Raw genomic sequence first — 12,454 nt, forward strand, 5'->3', positions numbered from 1 at the left:
TGCGTTTGGAGTATTTGACTGCTATGAATGTCAATGCGATACGCCACTTTTGTTGGGCTATCGTTTGAGGCCAGGCCGTTCCTGAAAAAGAGCTATATAGCTCAGTGGGGCTTTACAGTTTATAGTTTAAAATACTTTGCAGTATATATCAGGCTGCCTAATTTAGTGAAGTCAGCAACCGGTTTGTAGTCTTGTATGAAAAATATGTAAGGTGCTACACTCCTGAAGGGTTATGTGGAACTGGATAGATAGCAATGCAGAGTCACTTGGTGTATATGGCCCCTGTCGCAGGATCAACGATGGTAGATCAGGGTCAACGACTACCCAGTGACATTTGAATTTGCAGATGGTGCCGTTTGATAATTATAACTTGCTTATCTAAACAATGTTTAAATATAATTAAACTAAATGCACATGCAGTAGAAGTGTTGATTGTTCCAAGTGACAATGACTGACAGGTTATTTGGTGGAGCACTGCTGGGCTCTTAACCCAAATGTTACGAGATAAAAAAAAACCCCAATCAGAATCAACTCAAGCTATTATCCCTTCAGAATATGTAAATAGGTACCACTTTGTCAGCACCGCTGAGTGGAAAGTCAGCAGCAGTTCCTGCCCTAGGAATGTGGAATATCCATCACGCACTACAGACCATCAATGAAGATGTGAACTGACCATTGCTCATTAGCGCATGGCAAGACTGACTTTCATTTGAAAGAGTCGGCCTGTTTTTTTGACATATTCAGCACCAGCCTTGTTCCTCCTACAATTCTTTACACATCGCATGGGTAGGCATTAACTGCATTGGCCACACATGATGCTGACCAAAGGAATGTGCAGGTACAATATTTTGTATGTAAACTTTGAAATAGCATACCCATTAAATAGTTAAAGTATGTCTATATGGGAACGTGCAACTGTGCAATGCGGTTGGATAGGAGTGGCCAACAATCTTTTCAATGAGCCATTTTGTACTTAGTTGACAGTTTAATTCCCATAGCCACCCATTCATTTATTTAGGGCAATGCCAAGGCATGCCATCTGCTGCAAACTGAAAGGTGGAGACCGTGTTGCATAATTCCCAGGAACGTGTCAAAGGGCACAGGCTTCACAGCCCAGCTTATAATGCTCAAAATTATCCACGCAAAGCAATGCACATTAATTATCTTTGCATTGACTCTCTTGAAAATACCTACAGCGTGACAATTATTTAAACGAGATGACATTGCATTGCGCTAATATACAAAATACGTGTAAATATAATGCACTAAAATTAGTAGCGATATTAATGCATTTGTTATTGCAATTTTTTTCACGTAAAAACAGAGAATATTGAGGCTCGTAAGAACAGCAGAAAACGATACCGAAGATGAAACCAGGGAAACCAAAATTAGAGCGGTCGGTCTTCACAAACACAACGTGTACACAGACAGTCCAGAATGGCTGATCACAACCGCTACTCGACAAATTTCAAGAAAAATTGTGGTATGCATCGAAACGTAATTTAAATTCGCATTAATCAATGTCGATTAATGAAAGCATGGATTTCTTCAGTAAGAAAGAGAGTGCAAATGAATTAGCTGCAGATGCTACCCGACTTACACCGGCATGCCCGTAATGTACATTGTCACATTGCTGAGACGAGTTTATAGATCAGAATGGCTGGAATCGGAGTTCCCAATGCCTTTAAAAGGGTTTCAATATTCACTTGCCTATCTCTTACATTGCCTGCACGTACATCACGGACATCTATCGAATAACTATCATATGCTCTATGTTTTAGCATTACCATAATGTGACTCCAAATGAGTTCATAAAGCAAACTGCTTTATAAATAACCACGGTTACTACCCCGAGCGTAACTTGGATGCATTGCCTGGACCCATTTCACTCTTAAAGCCTTTGTATGGCTATCAATTCGGTTGCATACACCGCGTCCCGCATGACGAATTGGCTGTTTTATTAGTTTGAGGCTCCTGGCGTAAGGCAGTAGTGGCAGTATGTATTACGCTGCCATAGGTACCAACTGAATACACACATACAAGTACACAGCACAACCAAGTACCTCATAGCTAAAGTAATACATTGACAACGCGACGTATGCATAAACTATTGGTAGACGTACCCATCCGTTGAATTAAGCACTGGAGTCATTATGTACAGCAATTAGTATTATACAAATGTACCACAGCGTGGTTGAGGCTCTGACAGCAGAGGAAAGAAAAATATGTGGGACTCACCACATGGACAAGAATCAACTTCAAAGCTTGCAGCTTCCAGACGTGCGATGTCATGTTTGTATTGTGCCAGTGTTGGTTATGACTCTTTACAAAGCAGTGACAATGCACGCGTCCGTGGCGGAATATGTTGCGAATCAAACCACATGCAAATTATTGATTGCATTACGAATGAACCACTACATAATGAACAGCGTGGGTGGAGCAGTGGCGCACTGTTTAGTGTGTTGCACAATGAACCCCGGTGTTCCGAGCTTAATTCTCGGCAACGTCTAACATCAGACGTAAGTAGCGGGTGACATCTGAACTATCTCTGCCCCTTCACCAACATGTACTGATCAGCGATGGTAAAATATGGTCAATAAATCCCAATGACCGGACAGCATAGGAAGGCCTTCATCCATTAGTGGAATAACACAAAAGAGCTTAAGTTAGTGGACTCTGATGCCCGTAAATGAAGACCACGCATACGAATGCATCTAGATTTTCTGGACAAATTGGACACCACATCTGGGCCTAGGCTACTCGGTGTGCCGTCGGTGCACAGCCGAGGGATGACAGGTGACCGGTCCCCAAGACACAAGATGAATCGACAAATAAGGGCAAAATGAAACATGGCAATGGTGAGAGTGCAATAAAGACACCCGCCCGCTCTCCCACCCCTCCCCCGGTTTGGGGGGGCTCTTACATGCGTTGGTGACGGCGAAGCTGTTGGCCGTCTCCAAAGTTTCCACGTGCGGGATGAGTCTGAAGTTGGCGTTGGCGGTGTCGTGGAGGACGATTGCGAATCGGAATGCGCTGTTCTCCTGGTCAGCCTGGCGCGTGAAGAGGCCTCCTGCGAGCCCGGGGCGCGCGTCACGCGGCCAGACGGAGACGATGAAGAGGAACCAGGCAGGGGCCAAGGAAGAGGAGCCAGAGGCCAAGGAAGAGGAGCCAGCGGCGTGGAGAAGTGGAGAATGCGTAACGCATTTACGCACGCACGGACACATGCAGACACACGCGCAGATGCGTCAATACACACGGAGGCAGCAGCAGTAAACACGTATGTAACTCAAGCAGGGTACGCATAAACGTACCACACTAGCACAGACTTGCACAAACAAACCAGCATACGCATGCAAACTGACACACACATGCACAAAGGCCAGTACCCCACATGTATACACGTGCACACGTGCAGACACAACACACAACACCAATGCACACGAATACAAAGACAAATATACCACGTATAGCTTCCACGGACTCCTGGGGTAAGTGTTGTTAGCAAGCACCTATATGAAGGTCAACACAGCACACGAGGCTGGGGGTAGCTAGCACCACTCCCGGCCACCTTTATCTCCCCAGTGCTGATGTTTACATGGTACTCATTTAAGGCTGAGTCGACCTAGAGGAGGTCCAGGACTGGTTCAGATAAACGTCACTGGTGTTTGCTGTGAGCGGGAATCGAACTCGGGTCGCCGAGTTTGTAACACTAACCGCTACACTGCCGCTCCCCAAAAAAGACAAGTACCCATACATGCATGTATACACATGCTCACAAAGCCGCACGTACAAAGACACAGCGAATTCATGAACGCACAAACACACCGACTCAAGAGACAGATGCGCGTTATTCACAATGAATTATGCATTAACGATTTTGTTTCAATGAGACGGGCGGAGCTGTAAACCCACAAATATACTTTCAAAGGAAATATTGCAATCAATATCTCAGTGTGATCTATGGCGTATAGCTTAAGCTAAATATTAACAATTGAATAAAAAAAATCTCATGATGTCTGTGTGTCACTGGGAAGAACATATCAGCGGCTCGGCCAGATATACGACATCGACATTGCAGTGCTCATACTCAAACTGTCTGTGCGATGGAGCAGCAGACGATTGCAAAGCAAACAACGGTGTCTGTGTCTGTATGTTAATGCATAAAACATATGTGCGTGACATCAAATCTATATAGTATATCTTTAAAAGGCTTGACGCGACACAAATTGACGACCAAACGCGATTGTATCTAAGGACTTATAATTTGCCGATACACATATGCATTTTGTGTGAATTAAAACCAATCCTGGCAAACCCAGAGTATTGCAATTATTGGACTGAATTTATCACGGTTGCAACCAACTAAATCTGAGACAATTTCACCCGTGTCCACATTTGGCAAAAAAATGACACAACAACCGGACGGTTAATAACCCACTGAATTTTGAAATCATAATTTGGCGCAACATCATTAGCATGACAGGTCATTTTCATTTTTATTGACGAGAGACAAGTGACGATACAGACGCCGTGAAGGGCGGCTCATCCGTTGCAATTCCCCTCAATGCAAGCCGTGGGGGTTATTGCGCCCACCGCTCTTTTAGGGAGAACGTTTGAGCTTAAATCGGCACGCCGTTGACTACCCACCGAAGCCGGTCATGCGTAGAAAGCAAAATAAATAAATCAGCGTCGCAATTTGGTATTGCAAAAACACACACGTCCGCCTAAATATCGCATCCTTTGCATCCCACGGTGTGTGCTGCTTGTGCTGCTGCTGCTGCGTTCAGCACCCCGGCCTCTTGCTTTCCCGCTAAGCCCGCTAGTGCTGCGTACAGCATTGACCAACGGCGAGCGCACATCTGCTCGGCTATGCATTGGGACGTGGCTGATTGATAATGATAATGATATACAGCAGAGCGCCAGGGTGGGCTGTGAACCTGCTTAGTAGCATATTATTAATTATCCATCTCTCCCGAGCCCCAACGTGTGTGGACACGCTCATCACGGCCAATATGCTGGGGAATGTTGCACGGTAAACCGATTAAGAAAATTGAAACGTAAAACAACGGGATCGTACGTGATCAATATCGGTATTTCTGGGTTGTGCGAATGTGTGTGTGTGTGGGCGTGTGTGTGTCCATTGTGCGTATTCGGTGCGTGCATTCGTCACGCTGATCGCGTAAAGGATTGCAGGAGATCATAAGAGTGGAAGGGGTTTGTCCGTGGAAATTGACGGATGGCCATCCGAACAACCATTGTCAATGAATTGTACGTTGAAGAATCTACGCGTACGCCCGCGCATAATGGAACGCATGTGGTTAAAAAAAAGCAATTGCCTGAAGACTCTGACGTGGGAAGGATTGATGTGAAAATAGGTGATTAATCCGTAATTTGTGGGCACTCTTTGTAGATCACAGCGGGCCGCGGATGGCTGAGCCTGCGATGTGTGTGTGTGTTTAGAGCCACGCTCGGAACACAGCGCGCAGAGCAATAATGTAATGAGTCGTGTGTAGTAGAGCTAAGCAGTGATGATGGACAAAACAGGCGTGGGGAAATTATCAACATTTGGGCGTCACTCTGATGCAGCCAAGAGCCTGGCCGTTAAAGTTTTGCAGTCGTGTTTCTGTCCGGGTCTGAGTATATGCACTCTGCGTCTCGTAATATATCGCAAGCCATTCAAAACAAATAAACACACACGCAGCCACACACGGAAAGGAGACGCATGTTTGCAGACGTAACGGCAGGTGTAACGTAAACGATGGTTTGTAGACGCGGGATGTATGGACACTTTTAGGTAGTGTAAGAAAGACAATGAAGACGTATCCGCTCATGAATAGCATGAGAGATTGAGAGACGGTGGCCACGTTTTGTATGCAGAATATCACAAGCGTGTATTCTGCACGGGCCATGGGTGCTAATCCCTGTGCATTCGCGTTGCCGTCAGTGCACGCATCCCACACGACAACAATGTCTCGCGTACGTCACTATTTTTTAATAAACGACGGCGAGAAAGTGAGCTCACAATAACCCACCACCTCCATTATCATGCACCTGGCTCTCTACGCACGCGTGTGTTATTAATACGCATTCATTATCCACGGTGGTTATTTTTTATATATATTCCATGAGAGTGCAATGCGGTTTGCAGTGCAGCCTGTAACGGGGTGGAGGGGAGGGAGGGCGCGCGTCTGCTGGGACATTGAGACTTATTCCGAAACAAAGGGATACACACACACGGCTATGGATGAGACCCTACAGTACTGGTACAAGCATGATTCGCACAATGCAAAGCTAGTACTTTGACACGCGAACGTTCGTGTACTGCCACATGGCACGGAGAAAGCCCGAGATGCACACATGCGCTTTTGGGGGGAGGTGGGTTCTGGAACACATGTACAGCGACACCAAGATCAGCCTATAGCCCGAAACCATACTTTTTAATATTATTCAAATAAAAGTGCCGTTAGCGAGCACCTATCAAGGCCGGCACTGCGCACTCGGGAGTGGGTGTTTAGAACCACGCCTTGGCCTCCCAAGTGACGATGTTTTTACGCACCGCAGCAGATACTCAATTAGACGATCCGTGCGGCTGTGTGTGAGCGACACGGGGTCTGTGGCTGTGTGTGGCTATGTGTGAATGGAACGGGTTGTGTGGCTGTGTTTCAGTGGAACGGGGTGTGTGGCTATGTGTGAGTGGAACGGGGTGTGTGGCTGTGTTTCAGTGGAACGGGGTGTGTGGCTGTGTGTGATCGGCACGGGGTGTGTGGCTATGTGTGACTGTGTGTGGGTGGAATGGGATGCGTGGCTGTGTGTGAGCGCGCGATCCGTAGACGCCATGCACCACACATTATAACACACACAAATACATATATACATACAGGCACACACAACGACATATGCACAGCACTGACCTATTTGAACGTTGTTGGGGAAAGCGGCCAGGGCCACCCCGATGCACCCGCACGAAACGAGAATCAGAATCCATAGGGAGGGAGCCAAGGTCCCGGTCGGGTCTCGTCGCGTCCCCATGCGTCTCATGTTGATGCCGACGATCCACTCAGCATCGGGTGGACCACCGCACGGCGAGTAAGAGTGTGTGCGCCTGTAAAGAAGAGCAGCAAGGGTGGCTCTTTGCTCGGCTTCAATCCTCGTAGAGTGGAGCCGTTGCGCGCGTGTGGGACCGTGGAGAGGGGTAATTCAGCTCCGCGCTCTGAGCTTCTGTCAGCTGCCGTTGTCCCCTTGCCGTCCGCTTGCTCTCCGTAATATTTGCTGCTGCTACCAATATTACTGCTGTTATTGTTAATCTTGTCGCTGCTGCTGCTGCTGTAACCTCTCTTCCGTGCCGTCCGTCTTTGAGTTCCTCGGTCCCCGCTGGCGTTGAGACGCCTCGCCGGGGCTGTTCTCGTCGCTCCGGGGGCTTGGAACCACCACCACCACCCCCTCCCACCTCCCAGCCTCCCAGCCCGACACACACAGAAAATAAAATCAAATAAATGCTCTCGGTCTCCCCCCACCCCCAGCCGCCAGCTCCCAGCGCTACCCCGGTGGGCTCCCGCAAACACAAATCCACAATCCCACCTCCGCCTTAGAACGGGCTCGGAAGGCGGAGAGAGAAAAAGGGGGATGAGAGGAGTGAGGGAGGGGGGCGCGGGGTGATGTTGGTGGTGGGAGGGGATGAAAAGGGGACCGTGTGGGGGGTAAGAGGGGGACTGGGCTGTTGGAATCCGGGGTGTGAAGTTCGGGGGGAAGCTATGGCCCTTCGGTGGGTTGGGAAGTATGTGGGTGGGTAATCAGGAATATGGTCGGGGATGAGTCGTACAGGTGAGTGATGGGGGGGGGGTTAGTGGGTGGGGTGGGGGCAGTATAGGTAATTAGGGTGGGGGTTCAGGTAGGTGGTCGTGAAGAGTCTCAGAGGTGGTTTGAACGTGGGGAGGTGAGGACGCGGGACTGCAACAGAGAGCAGCCTCCGAGAAAATCACCCGCAGCGAGCGCTCCCACACCAGATGCGATACGAGGTCTCGTGTCCGCCTCGCCGTCCTTCGGTCTTGTCTGGCTCTCTCTGTCTCAACGCGTCTCCCCCGAGTCGTTGCCCGTGTTCGTCTATTCACCACAAAGGCGCGCCAGCCTTCCTCTGCTGCTCCGCTATCTCCCCTCCTCTGGCGAAACCCTCCCCTCGCCGCCGCTTCTTTTCCGCCGTTCCTTTCCCTCCGTCGTCTGCTCCTTCCCCCACCCACCGCGGTGCCGGTTCCTCCTCCGCGTCCTCCTAGCGCGGCGCTAACCCCAGCACGAGCCTCGCCTCCCTTCGCTGTGGCATCAGCAGCGACGCGGACCTGATGCGACTGCTGATCCATTTCCTCCAGCAGTCGCCATGGCAACACCTCCTCCTCCTGCTCCTGCTGCTGCTGCTGCTGCTGCTGCCACCACAGCTCCCTCCTCCCCCACGCCCTGTCCGGCGCGGATGCGCTCTGAATGCCCGAGCGTGCGCGCACGGGGTGTGCGGCTGTGTGGCTATGTGAGTGTGTGGAGCTATGTGTGTGTGTGTGGCTATGTGTGTGTGTGTGGAGCTATGTGTGAGTGTGTGGCTATGTGTGTGTGTGTGGCTATGTGTGTGTGTGTGGCTATGTGTGTGTGTGTGGAGCTATGTGTGAGTGTGTGGCTATGTGTGTGTGGAGCTATGTGTGAGTGTGTGGCTATGTGTGAGTGTGTGGCTATGTGTGTGTGTGTGGCTATGTGTGAGTGTGTGGCTATGTGTGAGTGTGGCTATGTGTGTGTGTGTGGCTATGTGTGAGTATGTAGCTATGTGTGTGTGGCTATGTGTGTGTGTGGCTGTATATGAGTGTCTGGAGCTATGTGTGTGTGTGTCTATGTGTGAGTGTGTAGCTATGTGTGAGTGTGTGGCTATGTGTGAGTGTGTGGCTATGTGAGTGTGTGGAGCTATGTGTGTGTGTAGCTATGTGTGAGTGTGTGGCTATGTGAGTGTGTGGAGCTATGTGTGAGTGTGTGGCTATGTGAGTGTGTGTGGCTGTGTGTGTGTGTGGCTATGTGTGAGTGTGTGGCTATGTGTGTGTGTGTGGCTATGTGTAAGTGTGTGGCTATGTGTGAGTGTGTAGCTATGTGTGAGTGTGTGGCTATGTGTGAGTGTGTGGCTATGTGAGTGTGTGGAGCTATGTGTGTGGCTATGTGTGAGTGTGTGGCTATGTGTGTGTGTGGCTATGTGTGAGTGTGTGGCTATGTGTGAGTGTGTAGCTATGTGTGAGTGTGTGGCTATGTGTGAGTGTGTGGCTATGTGTGTGTGTGTGGCTATGTGTGAGTGTGTGGCTATGTGTGAGTGTGTGGCTATGTGTGTGTGTGTAGCTATGTGTGAGTGTGTGGCTATGTGAGTGTGTGGAGCTATGTGTGAGTGTGTGGCTATGTGTGTGTGGAGCTATGTGTGAGTGTGTGGCTATGTGAGTGTGTGTGTGGCTATATGTGTGTGTGGCTATGTGTGTGTGTGGCTGTGTGAGTGTGTGGCTATGTGTGAGTGTGGCTATGTGTGTGTGTGGCTATGTGTGAGTATGTAGCTATGTGTGTGTGGCTATGTGTGTGTGTGGCTGTATGTGAGTGTCTGGAGCTATGTGTGTGTATGTGTGAGTGTGTGGCTATGTGTGAGTGTGTGGCTATGTGTGAGTGTGTGGCTATGTGTGAGTGTGTAGCTATGTGTGAGTGTGTGGCTATGTGTGAGTGTGTGACTATGTGAGTGTGTGGAGCTATGTGTGTGTGTAGCTATGTGTGAGTGTGTGGCTATGTGAGTGTGTGGAGCTATGTGTGAGTGTGTGGCTGTGTGAGTGTGTGGCTATGTGTGAGTGTGGCTATGTGTGTGAGTGTGGCTATGTGTGTGAGTGTGGCTATGTGTGTGTGTGTGGCTATGTGTGAGTATGTAGCTATGTGTGTGTGTGGCTATGTGTATGTGTGGCTGTATGTGAGTGTCTGGAGCTGTGTGTGTGTGTCTATGTGTGAGTGTGTGGCTATGTGTGAGTGTGTGGCCATGTGTGAGTGTGTGGCTATGTGAGTGTGTGGAGCTATGTGTGAGTGTGTGTGGCTATGTGAGTGTGTGTGGCTATGTGTGTGTGTGTGGCTATGTGTGAGTGTGTGGCTATGTGTGAGTGTGTAGCTATGTGTGAGTGTGTGGCTATGTGTGTGTGTGGCTATGTGTGATTGTGGCTATGTGTGAGTGTGTAGATATGTGTCAGTGTGTGGCTATGTGTGTGTGTGTGGCTAATGGGGAGCGGTAGTGTAGCGGTTAGCACGCTGCGCTATGAACCTGGCGACCCGGGTTCGATTCCCGCTCACGGCACAACACCAGTGACGATTATCTGAACCGGTCCTGGGCCTCCCCTAGGTCGACTCAGCCTTACATGAGTACCTGGTGTGGTGTGTAAACATCGCCACTGGGGAGACAAAGGCGGTCGGTCGTGGTGCTGGCCACCCACCTCCTCGTGTACCGTTCCGGCCTTCATAGGTGCTCGCTAACAGCACTTGCTACTACAGTCTATTAAGGCTATACGGGGATCTTTGTCTTTGTTGTGTGTGGAGCTGAGTGTGGCTGTGAGAGTGTGGCTGTGAGAGTGTGGCTGTGAGAGTGTGGCTGTGTGTTTATGTAGCTATGTGTGTGTGGCTATGTGTGGCTATGTGTGGCTATGTGTGAGTGTGTGAGTGTGTGGCTATGTGTGAGTGTGTGAGTGTGTGGCTATGTGTGAGTGTGTGAGTGTGTGGCTATGTGTGAGTGTGTGAGTGTGTGGCTATGTGTGAGTGTGTGAGTGTGTGGCTATGTGTGAGTGTGTGAGTGTGTGGCTATGTGTGAGTGTGTGAGTGTGTGGCTATGTGTGAGTGTGTGGCTATGTGTGAGTGTGTGGCTATGTGTGAGTGTAGCTATGTGTGAGTGTAGCTATGTGTGAGTGTGTGGTTATGTGTGTGTGCCTGTGTGTGAGTGTGTGGCTATGTGGGGAGCGGTTGTGTAGCGTTAAGCGTGCTGCGCTATGAACCCAACGAGCCGGGTTCGATTCCCGTTCAAGGCCAATACCAGTGACAATTATCTGAACCGATTCTGGGCCTCCCCTAGGTCGACTCAGCATTAAATGAGTACCTGGTATGGTGTGTAAACATCGCTACTGGGGAGACAAAGGCGGTCAAGCGTGGTGCTGGCCACCCACCCCCTAGTGTACCGTTGCGGCCTTTATAGGTGCTCGCTAACAGCACTTGTCCCTACAGTCTGTTAAGGCTATACGGGGGATCTTTGATTGTGGCTATGTGTGAGTGTGTGGCTATGTGAGAGTGTGGCTGTGAGAGTGTGGCTGTGTGAGTATGTGTGTTTATGTAGCTATGTGTGTGTGGCTATGTGTGGCTATGTGTGGCTATGTGGCTATGTGTGAGTGTGTGGCTATGTGTGAGTGTGTGGCTATGTGTGAGTGTGTGGCTATGTGTGAGTGTAGCTATGTGTGAGTGTAGCTATGTGTGAGTGTAGCTATGTGTGAGTGTGTGGTTATGTGTGTGTGCCTGTGTGTGAGTGTGTGGCTATGTGGGGAGCGGTTGTGTAGCGTTAAGCGTGCTGCGCTATGAACCCAACGAGCCGGGTTCGATTCCCGTTCAAGGCCAATACCAGTGACAATTATCTGAACCGATTCTGGGCCTCCCCTAGGTCGACTCAGCATTAAATGAGTACCTGGTATGGTGTGTAAACATCGCTACTGGGGAGACAAAGGCGGTCAAGCGTGGTGCTGGCCACCCACCCCCTAGTGTACCGTTGCGGCCTTTATAGGTGCTCGCTAACAGCACTTGTCCCTACAGTCTGTTAAGGCTATACAGGGGATCTTTGATTGTGGCTATGTGTGAGTGTGTGGCTATGTGAGTGTGTGGCTATGTGAGTGTGTGGCTGTCCGCACACGGAATATGTGTTTGTGCTTTGTTGAAGACTCCACACAAACACCATTCCAGCAAGACACATGATGGAATACACGCGCGCGAACTGCTATCCATGATTTGAGTGCTAGTTTTGTAATGGGTAGCTTGACTAAAAAACGCGATTACTTTTGTAGCATGAATATATAAGTAAGATCGATTATGAGTACTATGTGCATTCGCACAGAACGAATACTGTTATATATGTATCAATGCGTATGCATATGAACACTATTTAAATATTCGTTACAAAAGTTGGTGGCTTGCATGAGATTAGTTTATAGAATAATTCATTGACCCTCGTCTGTGGCACGCGATGTTTCGAATAGGCGCTACTTTGATCAGCACGTACACAGATTATCAGATCTTCTCCAGCAGCAACAGCGGCGCATTAAACGCGCATGCGAATGCTTTGCATTCGCATGCGCGTTACTCTGTGCGGCTGTGGATCAGCACGGATTCGCAATGATGTGCGGTTCAGAAGCTTTGATGTCATTGCTAATGTCCGTGAGAGTATTCT

The 12,454-nt window shown here is 49.3% G+C and overlaps 1 protein-coding gene across 3 annotated transcripts in view; it reads right to left on the minus strand.

Moving 5' to 3' along the window:
* The window catches only part of LOC133342862 (glutamate receptor 2-like), a 219,752-nt gene extending 211,479 nt beyond the window's left edge, over positions 1–8,273 (minus strand). Inside the window, exons 1-3 of one of the 3 annotated variants that reach the window (XM_061552204.1) lie at positions 7,980–8,271; positions 6,912–7,455; positions 2,924–3,070 (exon numbers count right to left, since the gene is read on the minus strand). In XM_061552204.1, the coding sequence (XP_061408188.1) occupies positions 2,924–3,070; positions 6,912–7,038 (274 nt within the window). In that variant the 5' untranslated portion in view covers positions 7,039–7,455; positions 7,980–8,271. Of the gene's footprint in view, positions 1–2,923; positions 3,071–6,911 lie in introns of all 3 variants that reach the window. The other 2 variants (XM_061552205.1, XM_061552203.1) reach the window with 2 other exon arrangements.
* Positions 8,274–12,454: the final 4,181 nt, after the last annotated feature.

Source organism: Lethenteron reissneri, chromosome 16 (assembly GCF_015708825.2).
Source record: "Lethenteron reissneri isolate LAM-NWPU_2019-01 chromosome 16, ASM1570882v1, whole genome shotgun sequence".
In the NCBI taxonomy this organism is placed as follows: Eukaryota; Metazoa; Chordata; class Hyperoartia; order Petromyzontiformes; family Petromyzontidae; genus Lethenteron; species Lethenteron reissneri.